Source organism: Manis pentadactyla, unplaced genomic scaffold, assembly GCF_030020395.1.
Source record: "Manis pentadactyla isolate mManPen7 unplaced genomic scaffold, mManPen7.hap1 scaffold_583, whole genome shotgun sequence".
In the NCBI taxonomy this organism is placed as follows: Eukaryota; Metazoa; Chordata; class Mammalia; order Pholidota; family Manidae; genus Manis; species Manis pentadactyla.
Window position 1 is genome coordinate 1 of NW_026644970.1, and position 21419 is coordinate 21419.

At 47.2% G+C, this 21419-nt stretch overlaps 1 protein-coding gene across 7 annotated transcripts in view; it reads right to left on the minus strand.

The window, feature by feature from the left end:
• Positions 1-140: 140 nt before the first annotated feature.
• Positions 141-21419, minus strand: part of LOC130682460 (zinc finger protein 169-like) — a 28948-nt gene continuing 7669 nt past the window's right edge. Inside the window, exons 2-7 of one of the 7 annotated variants that reach the window (XR_008995654.1) lie at positions 13457-13532; positions 12990-13116; positions 12609-12704; positions 6628-6926; positions 2923-3037; positions 2402-2535 (exon numbers count right to left, since the gene is read on the minus strand). Coding sequence is in view for 5 of the 7 variants with exons in the window: in XM_057496816.1 (XP_057352799.1) it covers positions 3002-3037; positions 6628-6926; positions 12609-12704; positions 12990-13116; positions 13457-13532 (634 nt within the window). In the remaining 2 variants the exon portion in view is untranslated. Of the gene's footprint in view, positions 2536-2762; positions 3038-4400; positions 7270-8338; positions 8610-12608; positions 12705-12989; positions 13117-13456; positions 13533-21419 lie in introns of those variants that run through there. The other 6 variants (XM_057496817.1, XM_057496818.1, XM_057496816.1 and 3 more) reach the window with 6 other exon arrangements.

Consider the following 21419-nt stretch of genomic DNA (forward strand, 5'->3'; position numbering starts at 1 on the left):
CTGCTGTGGGATCAAATATTCTGTAAATGTCAGATACAATCGTATCATAAGTGATTATCTACTCAGTTGAAATCTGTCCTAGTTTTCTGCCTTCTGCATATTTCAGTTACTGATAGAGTGCTGCTTAAGTGGCCACCTTACAGTAAGAATGTCTGTTTCTCTTTGCAGTCCTATCAGGTTTTGCTTCAGGTATTTTGAGGCTGTTAGGTGCACAGGAATTAAGGATTGTGGTTACTTCTTGGAGTGCTGATCCCCTTGTTACTATGCAATGCCTTTCTTTGTCAAGAATAATTTTCCTTGCTCTGAAATTGCCTTCCTTTAAAGTCAATGTAGCTTCTCCAGCTTTTGTTTATGGTAGCTATGATATACATTTTACCACTTATTTTACCTTATAGTGTGTATTTATATATAAATTATTTTCCAGACAATATGTGGCTCTTTACCTGGAAATGAATTGTTAGTTGGATTAGTATCTACCATAGATATAATTGTTTTGTATTCACTGCACTTTCTGTGTATTTTTTTCACTTCTGTGACTGACCTTTTTATGATTCCATGTTCTTTAAACAAATCAATGACACTTACTTTTTAAAATTTGCAGAGCTTCCAGTAGTTTATAAGCACATTAACAACTCACGCAGGACCTCTAAACAAACGTTGTACTGTCTCGTGGGCAGGTTAGAGACCTTATGACAGTGTATTCCCAATTCTCACTGTGTTCATTCATTATACTTATTCAAGAGCTATACATTATTGCTATTCTTATTTTGAAAACAAATCAGGATGTCCATTAAGAGAAATTGATTTCATTGTCAAAACTCATTTATGTAAAACTGATATTCTTATATATATCGTACATCCATATACATGTACATTTCTCATATGTATATAAATATATCATTTTTTTCACTGAGAAAGATTTAACACTTCCTACAAGTCTGGCCTAGTGACAAAATTTCCCACTTTTGTTGCCTGAGAGAGGCCTTCTTGTCCACTTCTCAATGAGCACCATGGGATACAGAATCCCAGGTTGGTTTCTTTCTTTCAATTTGTTAAATATTTCACTCCTCTCTTCTTGGTAGTATGATTTCTAGAGGGGTCCACCTTACCATTTTTTTGCTGGATGCTTAAAATTATGTTACCAGTGCTGCTCAAGTACAACCTCCATGAGATTGTATATTAATGATATGTTAATTTAAAAAATGATGTTAGGTATGACAGAACTGGAAGTAATCAGGCCTTTAGTGTGCGGTTTTATACTTATCTCAGTTGGGCTGTTAGTATTTGTTGTAGCTGCATGTCAGATGCGTCACTTCCTGCTTGTGTCCTCTCAGTCTCCCCTGGTGGGTTTTTCCCTAATAACTTGTTCTTAAATAGAGTCTCTGGGTTGTAATTTACTGCAACTATACTAGGCTCGATTGACGTGCTGGTCAAGTTTGGGGTAGAGTGTTTTTAAATCTTGTGACTAATTTCCATAAAGTGTACCCATGTCCCTGTAACTAATCAGTGAATCTTTGACATTTAGGAGGTATGGTTCACGTTCTTTAGCTTCTAGTAAAAAAGTGGTTGCCTGCACTTTATGTCCATGTTGAAATGAGCTCTTCCCAATGTTTTCAGGTATACTTGGGATCTGAAGCATCTCTTAGTGGCCCCCCCACTCCTGTGTGTGACAGGAGAGCGAGAGGGAGGAGGAGCAGGCCAACTCCCCTTCCTCCCAGTCAGAGGCTGATGTAGGTCTCAAGATCAGGACCGTGTTAGGTGGGTCAGTACGTGTGTGACATCTTTCAGAATAGTTACTTCTCCCCACGGCATATTTCAAAGTGGTTCCTTTATCTTTCCCCTGCTGGAAGCATGAGTTTTTCTCAGATCTTCACTTAGAATGTGACCATGCTGAAGGTAAACCTCATGAATTTGTGGTGATTCCTCCCAAAATGGCCACCAGGCATTGTCTTCTTTATTTCTCCCAGCTGGGAGGCAGATGGCAGGGGCGTAGTGTGCAAGGCCTGGTGCACGCAGGTCAGGCCGCATCGGCCCCTCTTCCTTCCTGAGAACATTTTCTAAGGAGGGCGTAGTCATGAATATGGGTCACACCACTGAGCTCCTTCTGAAGGACACAGGCCCGTTATGCTGTCTGACCAAGGAGGACGGGGTTTTCCTGGTTTCTGTGGGGATGGAATCCTAACTGCACTAAGAAGCTGACCTGAGTACAGCCCACTGTCCTGCACTTTGAATATTTTCACTTTTCCAACTCTGTCAAGACCCTGTGCTCCCTCACTCCCTCCTTTCCCTTTACAATGCCCGTCACCCCTAAGAAGCAATGAGATCTATACACACGCAGATACACTAACTGGCTCATGCAAATATGAACCCCAGAAGTCCCACCACCCGCCATCTGGAAGCCGGGTCTGAAAGCCTGAGACCTAGGGGAGCCGATGGCATGAGTCCCGGAGATCAGAAGGCCCACGTGAAGCTCTCTGGTGGACCTCAGCACCGAGGGCGCAGATGTCTGAAGGCAGGACAGGGTGGAAGTTGCAACTCCAGAAGAAAATTTCACACTTCACCTTTTTGTTTCATTTGGGCCAATGATGATGCCCACACAGCTGAGGACAATCTCCTCAGTTTACTGAGCCAAATACTCCACCCAGGGACAGCCTCCCAGAAACACCAGAATAATGTTAGCTCTCGGGGCACCCCTTAGTGTAGGGAACACAGTTAACCCCCAGTCACTGACTCCGTGTTGCACATGAACAGCCTTCTGCATCCCAGTGTCCTTCTGCAGTGTTTATGGAGGGCAGCAGGGAGCAGTGACTCATTAGTTCCTCATCTATACATTCAAGTGCCCAAGTCATTACACCCATCACAGCTATGCCTCCACGAGGGCATTCCCCAGGGGACGGCTTGGGAAACAATTTGAGCACCTACCTGTGCCCACATGCCAACCTGCTCTTCTGCCAGCCATGCAGGAAGCCAAATCCCAAGTCCCTATTTACCACCCATGTTGTCAGGCTGCTCTGGGTACCACTTCTGCGATGTCTCTCTGCAAAGAAGACATTGAGATGAATTTGAAGAAAACAAGGAGAGAGAGTGCCTGAGAACATGGAGAGAGGAGGCCGGCTGGGAGAGGGGACGCAACAGGAGTATTTGGTGGAAGTGTCATGGGCTGCTGGGTAACCTCAGGGAGGGTGTGTCAGCAACAGCCCTGCCCTTATCCCTGCGCTGTCATCACCGGCTCAGAGCTGCCCATGGGAAGCTCAGTCAGTCACAAGACCCAGTCTGCAGGAGAGACATTTCCCCAGGATCCCGGGTAAATCCCTCCCCTCCCCTGCTGTCTGCTTCTCAAACCTGGACGTTTTGTGTCAGAATCTGCCTTAAATACTTAGAACCACAGAGACTTAATTTTCATGGATGGGGAGCATCTCCAAGTTCACGTCTCAGTAGCCCTGCGGATCCCCTCGGCCTGCATGATGCAACTGTGAGCGCGGTCACGGGCTCAGCTGTAGCTTTGCACAGCAGCAGTTACTGGATGGGAACGGCTGACCACCATAGGCAGACCCTGAGGTGCGGACGGTCAGCCATCAACTAATGCTTTGGCCACACGCTGCACACAAGTGCTTCCCTGCTGAGTGGAACCTCTGACACCCACACGTGTGATTATGGCTCACTTTCCACTCCATGCAGCACACACGGTCCCTTTCCTCCATGTGTGCACTGGGGACTTGGCCACACTCCTTTCATACAAAAGGCTTCTCCCCTGAGTGTACCTTCTGATGTCTCTGGAGATTAGACTTACTCTGAAAACCTCGCCCACAATAACTACACACAAAAGGTTTCTCCCCTGAGGGTTTCCGCTGGTGGTAGATGAGGGTTTCCTTGTGGATAAAACCTACACCACACTCCCTGCACTCAAAAGGCTTCTCCCGAGTGCGTCCTCAGGTGGGAGGTAAGAGATGATCTCTTGAGAAAGCCTTTCCCACACTCCTTGCACACAAAAGGCTTCTCCCCTGAGTGTCTCCTCAGGTGGTAGGTAAGAGATGATCTCTTGAGAAAGCCTTTCCCACACTCCTTGCACACAAAAGGCTTCTCCCCTGAGTGTTTCCACTTGTGGGTTGTCAGGGATGATTTGAGGGCAAAGGCTTTCCCACACTCCTTGCACAGAAATGGCTTCTTCCCCGAGTGTCTCCAGTGGTGGGCGATAAGGGATTTTTTTCAGATAGAGGCTTTTCCACACTCTTTGCAAACAAAAGGCTTCTCCCCTGAGTGTACCTTCAGATGACATAGGAGATATGACTTAATGCTGAAATTTCGCCTACAGTACCTGCCCACAAAAGGCTTCACCCCCAAGTGTTTATTCTGATGGGTTTACGAGACTGGGCTTCCACCTGTAACTCTGCCCACAATACCTGCACACAAAGGGCTTCTCTCCTGAATGTGTACGCTGGTGGGAGGTCAGGGATGATTTATGGGAAAAGCTTCACCCACACTCCTTGCACACAAAAGGTTTCTCTCCTGAGTGTGTCCTTTCATGGGAGATCAGGCCTAATTTTTGGTTACAGGCATGCCCACACTCCTTGCACACAAAAGGCTTCCCCCTGAGTGTGTACTCCAATGGCGTATGAGGGCTGATTTTTGGGAAAATCCTTGCCCACACTCCTTGCACACAAAAGGCTTCTCCCAGGAGTGAGTCCTCTGATGGCACATCATGGTTGATTTACGGATAAAGCCTTTCCCACACTCCTTACACACAAAAGGCTTCTCCCCTGAGTGAGTCCTGTGGTGGCGCATCAGGGAAGATTTACAGATAAGGCCTTTCCCACACTCCTTGCACACAAAAGGCTTCTCCACTGAGTGAGTCCACTGGTGGCAAATCAGGGCTGATTTACGGGTAAAGCCTTTCTCACACTCCTTGCACACAAAAGGCTTCTCCCCTGAGTGAGTCCTCTTGTGGTGCATCAGGTGTGATTTATGGGTAAAGCCTTTCCCACACTCCTGGCACACAAAAGGCTTCTCCCCTGAGTGAGTCCTCTTGTGGCGCATCAGGTATGATTTATGGGTAAAGCCTTTCCCACACTCCTGGCACACAAAAAGCTTCTCCCCTGAGTGAGTCCTCTGGTGGCGCATCAGGTGTGATTTACGGGTAAAGCCTTTCCCACACTCCTGGCACACAAAAGGCTTCTCCCCTGAGTGAGTCCTCTGGTGGTGCATCAGGTGTGATTTATGGGTAAAGCCTTTTCCACACTCCTTGCACACAAAAGGCTTCTCCCCTGAGTGTGACCACTGGTGGGCAACTAGGCTTGATTTTTGGGTAAAGCCTTTCCCACACTCCTTGCACACAAAAGGCTTCTCTCCTGAGTGTTTATACTGGTGGCAGGTCAGCTGTTTTTTATGGGAAAAGCGTTTGCCACACTCATTGCACACAAAAGGCTTCTCCCCTGAGTGTGTCCGCCAATGACTATTGAGGTTTGATTTATGTGAAAATCCTTGGCCGCACTCCTTACACACAAAAGGCTTCTCCCCTGAGTGTGACCACTGGTGGGCGACTAGGCTTGATTTTTGGGTAAAGCCTTTCCCACACTCCTTGCACACAAAAGGCTTCTCTCCTGAGTGTTTATACTGGTGGCAGGTCAGCTGTTTTTTATGGGAAAAGCGTTTGCCACACTCATTGCACACAAAAGGCTTCTCCCCAGAGTGTGTCCGCCAATGACTATTGAGGTTTGATTTTTGTGAAAATCCTTGCCCGCACTCCTTGCACACAAAAGGCTTCTCCCCTGAGTGTGACCACTGGTGGGCGACTAGGCTTGATTTTTGGGTAAAGCCTTTCCCACACTCCTTGCACACAAAAGGCTTCTCTTCTGAGTGTTTATACTGGTGGCGGGTCAGGTGCTTTTTATGGGAAAAGCATTTGCCACACTCATTGCACACAAAAGGCTTCTCCCCTGAGTGTGTCAGCCAATGACTATTGAGGTTTGATTTTCTTGAAAATCCTTGCCCGCACTCCTTGCACACAAAAGGCTTCTCCTCTGTGTGTGACCACTGGTGGGCGACTAGGTTTGCTTTTTGGGTAAAGCCTTTCCCACACTCCTTGCACACAAAAGGCTTCTCTCCTGAGTGTTTATACTGGTGGCAGGTCAGCTGTTTTTTATGGGAAAAGCATTTGCCACACTCATTGCACACAAAAGGCTTCTCCCCTGAGTGTGTCCGCCAATGACTATTGAGGTTTGATTTTTGTGAAAATCCTTGGCCGCACTCCTTGCACACAAAAGGCTTTTCCCCTGAGTGTGTCCTCTGGTATGTTATGAGGTTTGACTTACTGCTGAAGTCTGGCCCACCCTCCCTGCACATATATGGAATCTCTCCAGGGTGAATCTTCAGGTGCAAGAAGAGTTCTGACTTATCACTAAAGTCCTGTCCACTCTCCCTGTATGTTAAAAGATTCTGTCCATGATGTGCTTTTCTGTGATCAAGGAGCTTTGTCTTCTGATTAAAGTGTTGCCCACACTCTGCATATCTGAATTCTCCCCATCCTGAATTTTCTATTACTTTCAAAACTTTAGCTGTTTCTTTAGGATTTCCCCTCTGGGCTTGGCTGCCCTCTATTTCCACCACTGAGTTCCTTTGCCCCAGACTTACTGCCTGGGTGGGGTGTGGGCTGGAAGTTATCCCAGACATCAGACTCCCCCTCCTCAACAAGGTCTGGGAGTTTTCTTCTCTCTCTTGACCTGCTCCCCTATCACTCTGGTCACTCTGATGAGAGAGTTCTTCTTGCTCTTGTTCCTGGTGATCTTGATTCCTCAGCTGTGGGTAATCTGTTGCACAAACACCTGCAGACATCTGAGCAGAATGGTCGTGAATCGTGTGCCTCAAGAGGATGTGGTGAGCGGAGGTCAGTGGGCAGCAGGGACAGAGATGCATTTCTGGCTTTGCTTCTGCTAAAGAGAAAAAGTGCCCCATCAGGATGGTCACAGGCGAGGCAGCCTGCGCCACCACACAAGACAACTGCCACCACCTCCCATGAGGGTTCCCCTCCCAGGCCCTGCTCTTCCATCTAGTTGGAAGCTGCTATCTTCTCGTGGAGAGAGGAATGTACACACTAGCGAAGGATTATCTTCAGTCTGTTATCTAACTTCAGGTAGAGCATCATCTAAGTTACAAATGCTACTGAGCCTCAGGAGGGAGATCTTCCTGTGTGTGACAACACGGATGGCCCCGAGGTCATCATGCTGAGTCACGGAAGACAGACAAATCCCGCACGACAGCACCTGTATGTGGGATCTGAGAAACAGAAACAGAAACAGACGGACAGGCAAGGAATCTGAAGGACACCAAGGGTGGGGGCGGGGCTGGGCACAGGCAAAACAGGGTGAGGGGATGAAGCTGAGCAAACTTCCAGCTGAACATAACTAAGTCACGGGAAGTAGTGTACAGCACAGGGAAGATGATGTAATTAATTTGTGAGGTCATACATGGCAACTAGTATCAGCATGGGGATCATTTTCTAAAGCATAAAAATAACCAGTCACTGTGGACTGAAATGAATCACACCTGAAAATAATGGGATGTCGTACGTCAATGACACCTCAGCAAAAACTGTATCAGATGTCACCTATGGTGTAAACACACGAGAGGCTCCCCAACACATGGACCACATCTTTGCACGGATTGCTGGGCCCTGTACCCTTCCTGCTCGAAACTCAGTTTCTTCCACGTTTGAGTCCCCCACTCCAGCTGACACTGACGGAGGTTTTTCTGTTCTTTGGACAAAGCTCCTTCCTGACTGGGTAGAAGGAACACCAAATACACACATATAAATCTGCTTGGCTTCGTGGTTTTCTTGGTCTGGGTCCTGCTCAAAGGTGACGTGGTCAGAGAGGCCTCTGCTGTCCGTCCTGTGTGACCACGTCACCCACTCCCAGCCCACTGTCCCAACGCCACCTCCACGTGCTTCTCTGGGAGCAGTGCCTTCACAGCACTTGTTTCCTGAAATCACAGAGGCGGTTAGGGTGCTGTTCCTGTGCCAAAAAACCACTGCAGGTAAGCGAGAGGGAGGGGGGATTGGATGGGCTCCTTCAGTGCTGTATTCCCAGGCTGAGAACAGAGGTTGGCATGGAATAAAAGGCCAAATGACGATTCATGAATGAGTATGTTCTATGAATAACCACATGCAAATACTTTGATGTTTTAAAGGTGAGCAATTAAGAAGACTGACAAGAGTTTCCTTTGCTGAGAAAGGTGGGAAATATTTCAGAAGACTTGGTTTTTATTCTGCAAGCTGCTCACCATTAAGTGCCAATGTGAGAAAATAATATATACACACACAAAATGAATACAAAAACCACCTGTAGAAAGGAAATATTTACATTGGCTATTGTGGCTACAAGAAAACAAAACATTCATGTTCAGAAGGAAAATCTGCAGTAAAAGGAGAAACTCCACTTTGACTGAATGCACTCCTGGTGCTTTTGGCCATCGGTGTGCAGACGGTCCCAGGGGATCACCTGGCACCTCTCAAACGTGTGACTTTCTGAGTATTTACATGTCACCCGAGGGCTTCCAATTACTCTCAGTGGCTTCTGACCATTCAGAGGATACAGCGCTAGCTGCATCTACGAACCCTGAGAAGTAAGAGTGTCCGGGCTGGCAGCCTGAGTTCTGTACCACCTGGGACACCCCAAGTTCCTGAGCCCACCGTGCTGGTTTCAAGCCCCTGCAAGGGCCCTTGTCAACACTAACAGGCCTGACATGGACTTGCTTTTGTAAGAATTCTGTGGTCAAAATATGAACACTGGGGTCATGTTTCAACACTCACACTCTGAGAAGCTGGTGGCAGAAAGAACCACTCTCCTTAAAATTCACTGACAGATAAATCAATGAGCAACTGCTTTGGGGTGGGAAAGGAGTTGTTATGTCCAGGAAAATACAGAGCAAGGAAAGAGAAAGACGGCCGAAGTCTGAATGAACTCCCAACATGCAGACCACATGGAACGGGCAAGTCAACAATGCGTTGGTGTTGGCACAGAAGGCCTGGTACAATTCCACTCACATCAAGGTCCAGAAGCGGCCAAGTGCTGCCCACTGGGCAGAACCACAGCAGTGGAGGCCTTGGGGGATGGAGAGGTGGGGAAAGGACTGGGAAGGGGCCTGTGGAGATGGGCTGGGGAAGAGCAGGGCTCAGCGCACCCAGATGCATGCACGTGAGAACACACGGCCTGTCACTGCAGGTCTGCACATATCATGGTATTCGGACTCTACCTACAAAGACCCGCACGGAAACATCTGAATATTGGTTAAATGGACTTCCATGCAGTAAGGCTCATGAGTTAGAGGAAATGGTGTGTGAAACTCCCTTTGACAGCACCAGACATAAAATGGGATCTTGGACAAAAGAGGAAGGCACAGATGGGGAAATATGTCATCAAGAATATACAGCAAAATGCTAGGTGTTGAATACAACAAATAAAAATTTCAGAAGCTTGGCTCAAAGTATTGTGGGATATAGACTTAAAAGACACATGGGGAGAGATTAAAGATGGCAGCATAAGAAGTGAGACAGAGAATCCCTCCAAGAAACCACATATAATATGAAAATATAGTTGATACAACTAATCCAAAAAGAGCAACAGGAAAGAAGACTGGGCCAGGCTGCATACACCTGGGAACAGAGCAGACCTCACTAAACAGGGTGATGTACCAAAGCCCTGATCCAACGGGACTCAATCCCGTCCCTGAACCCAGCTGAGAGGAGGAAGAGAAACAGAGTGGGGAGGGGGTGGAGCCTGAGGCTGCTAAACACGCAGCCCTGGAGATCTGCTTTGGGAGCACAATCCCTCTCAAAATAACAACAGCATTCTTCAACGAACTAGACCAAATAATTCTAAAATTCATATGGAACCACAAAAGACCCAGAATAGCCAAAGCAATATGATAAAGGAGCAATGGATATACAGAGGGGAAATGAAAGCCTCTTGAACTAGTATTGGCAACACTGGACAGCTACATGCAAGAGAATGAAAATGGATTATTTTCTAACCCTGTACACAAAACGAAACTCAAAATGTATCAAAGATCTGAATCTAAGTCATGAAACCATTAAAGTATTAGAAAAAGATGCAGGCAAAACTCTCCTGAATATAAACATGAGCAACTTTTAATGGAATGCATCTCCTCGGGCAACGGAAACCAAAGCAAAAATGAACAAATGGGACCCCATCAAGCTAAAAACCTTGCACAGCAAAGGACACCATCAGCAGAACAAACAGGAATCCAACAGTATGGGTCAATGTAGTCATAAGTGACAGATCCGATAAAGGACTGAGATCCAAAATATATAGAGAGCTCACACACCTCAACAAACAAAAAGCAAATAATCCAATTAAAAAAATGGGCACAGGAGTTGAATAGACAGTTCTCTAAAGAAGAAAGTAATATGGCCAACAGACACACAAAAAGATGCTCCACATCGCTAATCATCAGAGAAATGCAAATTGAAACCACAATGAGATATCACCTCACATCAGTAAGGATGGCCACCAGAGAAGAGACAATGAACAACAAACACTGGCAAGGATGCGGAGAAAGGGGAACCCTCCTAGACTGCTGGTAGGAATATAAACTAGTTCAACCATTGTGGAAAGCAGTATGGAGGTTCCTCAAAAAACTAAAAATAGAAATACCATGTGACTCAGGAATTCCATTCCTAGGAATTCACACCAAGAAAACAACCTCTCACATTCAAAAAGACATATGCACCCCTATGTTTATCGCAGCACTACTTACAATAGACAAGATATGGAAGCAACCTAAGTGTCTATCAGCAGATGAATGGATAAAGATGTGGTATGTATACAGAATGGAATACTACTCAGCCATAGGAAAGAAAGGAACCCTACCATTTGCAACCACATGGATGGAGTTGGAGAGTATAATGCTCAGTGAAATAAGCCAGGCAGGGAAAGGAAAATACCAAATGATCTCCCTCATTTGTGGAGTATAATAACAAAGCAAAACTTACGGAACAAAATAGACTCACAGATGCTAAGATGGGACTAATGGATACCAAAGGGGAGCGGTGGGGGAGCGCAGGTAGGGAGGGATGGAGAAGTGGATTGTGCAGCATAATGATTAGTGAACACACTATGTGTGGGGTCACGGGGAAGACAGTGTAGCACAGAGACCAGTAGGGACTCTGGCATCTTAGTACACTGATGGACAGTGACTGCAATGCGGTGTTCGGGGGAACTTGATAATAAGGGTGAATGTTGTAACCACATTGTCATTCTTGTGAAACATTCGTAAGAGTCTCTATCAATTGATACCTGAACAAAAAATAAAAATAAATAACAGACACACGATACAAAAACATGTTAAATAATTAATGCTATCAAAAAGTAATCTAATGAACCGTACTATTAATATCAGTATAGAGTAAGTGTTACTAGATTCTGGAGATGAAAGGATAGGAAGACCATGACTTGCTTCAAAATAATCGAGCTGTGGGAGAAGAGGGTGAGAGTGGGAGGAGGCAGGACTGCCCCCAAGAGAGTGGAGCTGGGAGACAGGCCCACAGAGCTCATCAGATCAGGGCGATTTCAAGTCAGGTTGCCTGTACACAAAGAACATGGCACTAACAAACTGACCATGATCACACAGGGACAGATGGATTCATTGGGGAGAAATACAATAGATGTCATGCAATAGAAGACTTAAAATTCGTCTCTCAAATACTGTACGGACAGTACAAAATGACAGACTCATGCCAAAAAAATTGGTAAAGACATATGAGAAGTGACAACAATCTACAGAATGTGTTCACGGCCGAGGCACAGTGAGGATTCCTACAGCAGGACACAAGGAGACTTCCAAGCACATGGTAATGGCAGCCATGTCAACGTGAGTCGGCTACCACGCTCCCCAAGAAGGGCCTAGGGACCAGTTAGGACAGATGAAGACTAAAAAAACACCTTCAGCATGACCAGAAGATACCCCACAAATTTACACTTGTCCACAGGCAAGGAAGGGGTATTAGCTCTCTGTAGAATCTCCCGTGATCCCACCATAAGGGCCTGGGGGAGGGAGGTCCAGAAAGGACTGGGCACACAGAGGACTGGAACAGGGGACCCAAAGGGGAACCCCCATTGCTGCAAGACAGCAAGTCCAGGTGACAGGTGAAAGAAAGAACCGTGACAAGCAGTCCCCATGGCACCCACTCTAGACAGCAGCTACCCGAAGGCAGTGACTCAGGGTCACAAGAGGGAAAAGGAAGGAGAAGTGGCCCCAGAGACAACGGTGGCAAGAAGAAGAGGTGGAAGATGGGACACACGGGGCCCTGAAGGACACAAACACAGAGAAGACACCCCACTGCTGCCTCACAGAGGCGGGTCAGCAAGGCCACAGAGGGAAAGCCTACTGGGGAGAAGGTGGGCTTCCTGCAGTCGGAAGGTATCACGGCACCCAGGATACCCCTCACTCATCCAAGATGATGGTGTGGGAGGGAGGCAGGGCCAGGCAGCCCCAGCAGCCGTGGTGCAGGAGGACAGCTTCCGGCCAGGGTCTCTGAGCAGCCGCCCCAGCCCCGCAAGGCCGAAGGCCAGTGTCCACCCGGAGGCTCCCCTCACCTGCACAGCGGACTGGCCGGTGTCTCCTCTCTTCCCTCCAGGGCTCTTCCCCTCGCTCCAGCCACGTGATGAGGTCTGGTTTGGAACAGGGAATTCCTGCTTAGCGGGAAAAAGGAGGAGGTCAGTTTTGGTTATAGGCCAGAGACACTATGTACTGGTGCCAGACTGGGTGGGGAAGGCCGTGGGGGTGGGATGGAGCTGGGCCCCATGCATTCCAGGCTGTGTGGTTGCTGGCAGGCCTGGGATCCCGCACTCCCAGAGGCACACAGCCCCCGCCCATCCCCAGGGGAGCAGGAAGCGGAGCACCCACATCTCAGTGGGACCCCAGGGAGAGTAAGATTCAAAGGGGACAAAACAGCCCTGAGGGGAGACCCCGCTCACCCAGCGACTCCAGGTGGCTGAAGTTCTCCAGCATCACGTGTCTGTACAGGGTCCTCTGCGCAGGGCTCAGCAGCTTCCACTCCTTCTGCGTGAAATCCACAGCCACATCCTCAAACGTCACCAGAGCCTGCAACACAAACCCAGGCCTGCTCACCGGGAGGCTGCGAGCCACAGCCTGGCCATGTGTGGGCACGGGGTCTGCATCGTCCCCCAGCTTTGCAAGCGACCACCGGGTGCCAGACCTTCCACACTGCAGGCGGTGGTTACCAGGGGCAGCCTGAGACGGACAGTACGTCTGCCCTCCTCCCCAGCCCGAGGACCTGCCTCATCCCGCAGGGGCTGATCAGGTAGGTCACCTCCCCTGGACGGCTGCTGCCTTGGCCCTGTACCAAGGAGGCAGCCACCAGGCAAGTGAAGGGATGGGTCCGTCCTGTGATGGCAAAGATGGGACATCTGGTACGTCTCACCTCTCTGCCGGCCTTCCAGGGTCCCAGAGCCGCCTTCCTGCTCTCCATGGAGAAGGGAACCCCTCGGAGGGCTGCTCTGCGGGGAGGGAAGAGAGTAAGAGCGTAGCTGGGTGCGCCCGCCCCGTATGAGGCAGGGCTGACCCTCGCAGTGGAGGGCAGTCATGGGCTCCAGCACGGCCACCTCCAGGGTCCTGACAAGGGCAGAGCGAGCCAGGCTACCTGCTGGCACAGCTCCACGCTGGGACCTGGGCGTGAGGCTTCAGCGCCACGGGAGCTGAGTGAGGATTTCTTACCATGCTGAGTGAATGAGAGACGGCGTTGGGACCCCACAGGGGAACTCCTGCCTGTCAGGTCAGGGTCCAGAGATCCAGGGGACCTCATGACGGCTCTAGTGACTCTCCCAGCCTCAGGCTCCATGTGCTTAAGTAACCACAGGGCTCACACCGGAGGCCACCAGTACATGGTGTTGGCAGGATGCACAGCATGCTCCTAACCACATGCTGAAGCCCAGGGGAGATGTGGGCAGGTAACGTGGTGGGGCCCCAGTATAGAAGCAATATCCAACCGCAGGTTAACCGCAGCCAGCCAGCTGAACCCCCAGATCCCCTTCCCCATTTGGGCGGTGTGGCAGCCTGTGCCCTTGGAGCTGATGGCAGGTCACACTGTGTAGGCCTCGGGGGTTTCTGATCAGAGGTGAACGGGTAGAGCCTTCCGCCCAGGACTGCTTCTCACAGCACCTGGCCTACCTCCACCCCTAATATACCCAAGGTCAGGTGCCAAGGCTGGGGACCAGCTGAGAAATTAGGATTATAACAGTTCCTAGTATCTCCACGCACCATCAGCACGGGAGGCAGGTGAGCTGTGGTGAACAAGAAGCCCTAAGACACAACAGAGTCGTCCACACGTGTGGGAGCCGCTGCCACCTGGGTCCTGGTGCAGCAAAGCACCTGTGGGGAACTTTACTGGGAGTCGGTGTGATCCGAACACGAGCCGGTCGGAAGGTGACACTGAAGAGTCATTAAACAATACGACCACACATGGTGTCATTACAGTAGGGCAAAGGGTCCACGGAGGCTCGTCATACCGTCCTTTCGCAACTTGTATTTTAAAAAATAACAGTGAAAATATGGTAATTTAACTGTCAAACAAAGTGCAGAGCAAAAGGATGTCATTGGAACGTTCTCCATATTGAGAAATACAGGCCTGGGGCTAACAGTGAAGCCGGAGAATAACCGAAGTGGCCACGTGCTGGAGAGAGAATCCGACCGCTGGGCGGCGTACTAGCTTAGAGAGGCTTAATAAGACATCGTGTAGAACTGGTCAGAAGGAAAAGCATCGAAATCCCCTATGTTCTGTATGGGAAGTCAAAAGCATTTTTTAACATTTGTTCTTGTGATTTCTTTATACAGACTTTTTATACCCACTCTGTTGCATGTCTATCTATTCAAAAGTCAAAATGTTATGCTCCTGTATTTACTTTCAAAAGTTTAAATATTTTATGTTATCTGCAGTCTAAGTCACTTTTTATTTCCTCTTCTCATTATTTGTTGCCAGGTCACAGAAATACAAGTGATTTTTAAAAACCTGATTTTCTATCCTGTGAAGTTCTAAGTTCTCTTCTTAGTACAAGTAGTTCTATGATAGATCCCTTATGAGATATATATATATATATATATATATATATATATAGTTGGAGAGCCAGGGAGAGGCTTTTACTTAGAAATATAGTGAGAGGACAGACCTCCGGGCTCATTGCAGGAGGTGATGAGAGAGCCCCCGCTAAGGATATTTTCTAGGAACACAACAATGTCTTCTGGGAATAAAGACAGTCGAACTTTTTTCTCAGAGCTTATGCCTCTTTTTCCTTGTTTGCCCGACTAGATATTCTAGTATAACGCTGAGGGAGGGTGGGGAAGGCTGCACGCAGATGCTCGCCCCTCATCTTCCAGGAGGGCACCTCACCACTCACGCACGCCTTTGCTGCTTCCCACCAGCAGGCACTGAGCTATTACTGCGCTATGTAGAGGGCACGGCCCGGTGCTCTCAGCGGAGTGAGAGACGCACTACCTACTGCCGAGAGAACAAGCCGGTAATAAACCCTTTCACACCCAGAATGATCTACTCTCATTTCTTTGGTCACTGAATCCATACTGAACTTCTCCGAGGCAGGACGCCCCGCAAGACAACTCCATTAAAGTGGCAAACTGAACTGGTTCAGGACATTAAGGCTCTGTCCTCTCTTGGGCATGAACTCCACGTGGCCAGAGTATATGATCCTGTGCACGTGCTGCAGGACTTCATCTGCTAACGTTTGGTGAGCTTCTCTGACAGCCTCTGGGCTGATGCCTCACATGAAGGGGCATGAGGGACGTTAGAGAAACGTCCTCCAAATCCCGAGAAGTAACATGTGCACAGACATGTCTTAGAATACAACAATGCAGGGACAGAATTCATTTTATGACGTTTTACTGAGTCTGTGTCTCTGAGAAACTGAAGGTGATTGGCCGCCCTGCACTGAGTAAGTCCATCGGCACAACTTTCCCAACAGCACCGGCTCACTCATACCTCTGGGTCACATTTGGCAATTCTCACGTTATTTCACACTTTTCATCGTTCTCCTATTTGTTAGGTGACCGGTGATCTTTGATGTTGCCACTGAAGTGCTTTGGGTGCCCCCCCAATGCACCCACGAGACGGCAGAGTCCATCAGGGGGCGTCCCGAGGGCTGTGCTCACTGGCGGTCCCATCCCTCTCCCTCTGCTCAGGCCTCCCTGTCCCCTCACACACAGCAATGTACAAATAAGGCCAACGGGTTACCCGACAGTGGCCTCTAAGTGTTCCAGTGAAAGGTCACCTGTCTCTCCTGTTAAATGAAAACCTAGAGAAGATTCAGCTGAGGGAGGAGGGCATGTCAGAAGCCAAGATGGGCTGAGAACAAGCCCTTTTCACCAAAGACTGAGCCCAGTTCTCTGGGTATGAACACATAGAAAAGGTTCATGAGGGCAACAGTGCTCCTCCACTGAGCCCCCATTTGATAAGACGAAACAGCCTATGGACGATATGGGGAAGGTTTCACTGGTCTGGACAGGAGACCAAACCAGCCACAACATTCCCTAAGACGAAAGCCTGACCCAGAGCAAGACCCTCAGTCTCTTCAATCCTATGGAGCTGAGAGATGTGAGGAAGCTGCAGATGAAAGGGCTGAAGCTGGCAGAGGTTGCCTGATGCACTTTAAGGAGAGGAACCACCTCTGTAACATAAAAGTGCAGGGAAAGGGGCAGTGCTGACGCTGAAGCGGCACAAGATCTTTTCTGAGAAGTTCCAGCTGAGAACACTGACGAGGGGGGTACACTAAACAACAGGCTTGTAGTGTAGACAAGGCAGCCTTGCATTGGAAGATGTCATCTACGACCGTGATAGCTGGAGATCAGAAGGCAGTCCGTTTGCAAAGCTTCAGAGGACGGGCTGGCTCTCTTGTGAGGGGCTAATGCAGCTGGTGACTTTACGTTCAAGCCCATGCTCATTTACCATTCTGAAAATCCTAGGGTCCAGGAAATTATGCTATATTTAGAAAAGATTCCTTCCAAATTTTACTTCTTCACAATGCAGCTGGGCACCTAAGATCGCTGACAGAGGTGTACTCTCTGGTGAACATTTGCAGGCTTGCTTACACATCCACTCGATGCAGCCCTTGGATTAAAAAGCGCTTTTGGCTTTTAAGTCTTATTATAGAAGAAGCACATTTCATAAAGGTCCAGCTGCCATAGACAGCGATTCCGCTCAGGAATCTGGGCAGAGGAAAGTGGAAATTTCTGAAAAGGATTCTCCCGTCTAGGTGCTATTGTAAGAATACTTAGGATTCCTGGAAAGAAGACAAAATATTGACATTTACAGAAGTTTGGAAGAAGCTGCGCCCAAATTTTGCAAGTGACCTCAAGTGGTTCATGACTGCAGGGGAGGAAGTAACTATAAATGTGGTGAAAACTACAAGAGACCTGGGTCTCCAAGTAAGGCCTCAAGAGGGGACTGGACCACTAGAATCACAGCATAAACTTTAATGGATAAGCAGATGCTTTTTAGGCACAAACAAAGAGGTCTCTTGGGGTGGAATCTACCAGTCGTGCAGATGTTGTCAGGGTTGCTGAAATGACAGAGAAAGATTTAGAATATTTTATAACTTTAGATGAAACGCAGCAGGACAGTTTGTGACACTACTATTTTGGAAGTTCTGGTGTGGGTAAAATGCCATCGATCCGCATCCCAAGCTAGAGAGAAATCTTTTGTGAAATAGAAAATGGGACACAATAAAGATCAGAACATAATAAAATACAGAAATTAAAGAACAGGAAAAAAAGGAATGAAAAGGACTGCTCTGTCTTCAAGAAGATAATCAACATAGATAAACCCACAGCAGATTTGTCAGGAAAAAAAAGAAAGGACACAAATAAAGTCGGAAAGAAAAAGGAGAAATAACAACTAACACCACAGAAATTCAAAGAATTCCATGGAAAATTGTATACCAAAAAACTGGACAAGCTAGAACACGTGGACAAATTTCCAGAAAAGTACAAACTTCCAAAGCTGATCTGGAGGAAAGAGAAAATCTGGACAAATTACCAGTAAAAAAAATTGAATTTTATTTTAAAAACCCTCAAAAAATGAAAAGCCAGCTGAATTGTTCCAAACACTCAAGGAAACGCTAATACGCATCCTTCCTAAAGCATTGCCAAAATAGAAGACCGAGGGCTACTTCCAACCTCACTCTATCAGGCCAGCATCACCGTAAAAGCAAAACAAACGCACTGCAACAAAACAGCATGAAAGACCAACATCCATGGTGAACAGAGATGTGAAAATCCTCCACAAAATAATAGAAACCAAATTCAAAAACACAGCAAGAAGACCATCCAGCACGACCACATGCGATTTCTCCCTGGGAATTGAGGAGCAAAATTATTTGCAAATTGACTAATGTGATACACAATAAAAAGGATAAAAATGAAGTGATAATCTCAACAGATACTGAAAAATCACTTGAAAAAAATTCAACATCAATTCATGATAACAGCACTCAACAAAACGGATGTACACAGAACACATTTCAACATAAGAAAGGGCACATAAGACAACGCCACAGCTAACGTCAACTGAATCGGGAAAAGCTGAAATATTTTTCTCCAAGATCAGAAAATAATCAAGTACACTCTCACCTCTTTTATTCAACATAGTAGTGCAAGTCCTAGTCATGGCAACCAGAGAAGAGACAGAAGGCTTCCAAATTGGTGAGGAAGAAGAAAACTGTCACTATTTGCACATGACATATTATACATAGAAAACCCTGGAGACTTCACTAGAAAACTGTTAGAATGAGTAACTGGATCCAGCGAAGTTGCAGGATACGAGATCAATATACAGACATTTGTGGCATTTCTACATAATAACAATGAACACAAGGAAAAACCAGGAAACCAATTCCATTTGCAACTGCATCAAAAAGAATAAAATACCCAAGAGTCACCTTAACTAAGGAGGTGAAACAGCTGTACGCTGAAAGCTGTAAGACGCTAAAGAAAGAAATTGAAGAAGCACCAGTAAGTGGAAATCTACCCTGTGCTCCTTTATAGGAAGAAATAATATTGTCAAAATGGCCATCTTGCCCAAAGGAACTTACATGGTCAATGCAATCCATTTTGAGACACTAATGGTATTTTCCAGTGAACCACAGAAGACTCCAAAGAGCCAAAGCAATCTGGAGAAAGAAGAACAACGAATGGTGAAAATGGGGGCATCATGCTCTCACACTTCAGGCTACAGTACACAAAACACTGTGGTACTGGCACAGAGCAGGCCCATAGGCCAATGGAACAGAATGCAAAGCCTAGAAATAAAGCCACATACATGTGGTCAATTAATATATGACAAAGGAACTACAAATATACAGTGGGGAAAACAGGCAGTGTTGGGAAAGCTGGACAGCTTCGTGCAAGGGAACGAAACTGGATTACGCTTTAACTGCACGCAGAAGAGTAAACCCAAAATGGATTAGAGACCTGACACTAAGACATGGAGCCATGACACGCTTAGAAGTAAACACAGGCACAAGTGTCATATTTATGGCTGCATTACTTAAAAGAGCCAACTTATACAAGCAACCAAACTGTTGGAAGAACAGATAGATGTGCTACATGTATGCAATGGAGCATGATTGAGCCACAGGAAAGATATCCAGACACTTGTGACAGAATGGGTGGACCTGGAGGGTATGATGCTAAGTGAAACGCTACACCAGGAAGAGGAAGAAAACACTATATGACTTCACATATTATACAAAACAAAACGAATAGAATTCACTGCCAGACTCAGAGAAGGGACTGGTGGTTACCATGGGAAGGGAGGGTTTGGGATTGGGGTTGAAGTAGGTGAGGAGGATAGAGGTACAAAAACTCAATCATAACGAAATTAGTGGGTGAGTGAAAGCAAGGCATAGAGCATACAGGCCATAGATTTCTTCTATGTTTCTATGTCAATAGTAAATAATAGTAATTACACTAGTTGGGGTGAACACTTAATAATGTATGTAACTGCCAAATCACTATGCTGCAGATCTAAATCCAGTGTAACATTATACATCAAATATCCTTCAGTAAAAAATCATGATAAAATTAAACTTTCAGACTTAAAAAAATGAAGAATCAAACACTTTCAGAAACACATGAATCTAAAAGCCCAAGACATCCATTCCGCAAAACCCAGAAGGATGACCTCAGAGAGCCTTACTGAGATACCAGACCCCTCAAGCATGCTGACCTGAGCCAGAGGTTTAAGAACCCAGGGTCGGCAGGAGGAGGAGCTTAGGACAACGGCGGTGCTGGCCACTCGGGGAGAAATCACCACCGTGAGCGGAAACCTAGGGAGAGAGGGCGCTGTCTGTCATCTGCACTGGCCACAGTCAGTTGTTCTGTCACACTGACAGCGCGGGAGGTGGTTCCCAGTTTGTGGCTCAATCACAGATTCTCAGTATCATTACAAACATTTAGACAGTTCTGAATAAATGTTTCTCCAAATGCTGAGTGGCCGTAAGAAAGTTGTCAGTGATTTAAAGAGGTGTTTTTAAATAATATCCACATTACAGTTGTTTTGTGGGGAAAGAGTCTCTAGAGTTCCCTACACCGCTGTTCCCAAAGTCCTAATTTTTGGTTATATTTTGAGCACAAATAGTGCCACGTAGTCAGGTGAGTGGTGGGCGCATCATCTGTCCTCCGGGCACAGGGGTACAGGCAGCACAGAAGTAGATTACTTGGAAGAACCCAGAAGGTGCGAGGGAGGGAGTTGGGGGAACATACAGCAAAGTCAGAGAGATGGCGCGTCACCTCGTGAAGGAGGAGACGCCTGTCCACACGTGGGAGCTGCACCTTCACCAAGACGCACAAGGAAAGAACAGGAGAGAGAAGTGAAAAGTACCTGCTGAACACTAGACAGTTCTCTTCCCATGCCTTTCATACTAACGGCCCCGAGCACGGAATCGAAATTGCAAAGACGTTTTTGAGCCCACTAGGGAGAGTTCCATGGGACCGAGTAGCTGGTGAAATTAGGGGATTGTTAAACTTCTAGTGTGATAATGGGGCCAAAGATGAGTTAAAAAGCAAAGCAACCACACTCGCGCTCAGGAAGCCTGCTGCAGTGTCCGCAGATGAATGAGGTCTGACTGGGCTCAAGACACGGTATGAAAATAGAAAGCTTAGGGTTAGGGTGGGGCCTGGAGACACAAATAACAAACTGTTGGGCTGATGAGGGTATCAAGAGATTATACATTATATTTGAATTAATGTTTAAGCATTTTTCATTATAAACTTAAACATGGATTCTCTCTTCCCAAACAAACGGGAATGAGAGGAGAGTCCTCTCTGCAGGCCCAGAGTGGACACCCCCACGAGCTCTGGCTGTTCTCACTCGGGCCCCCTGC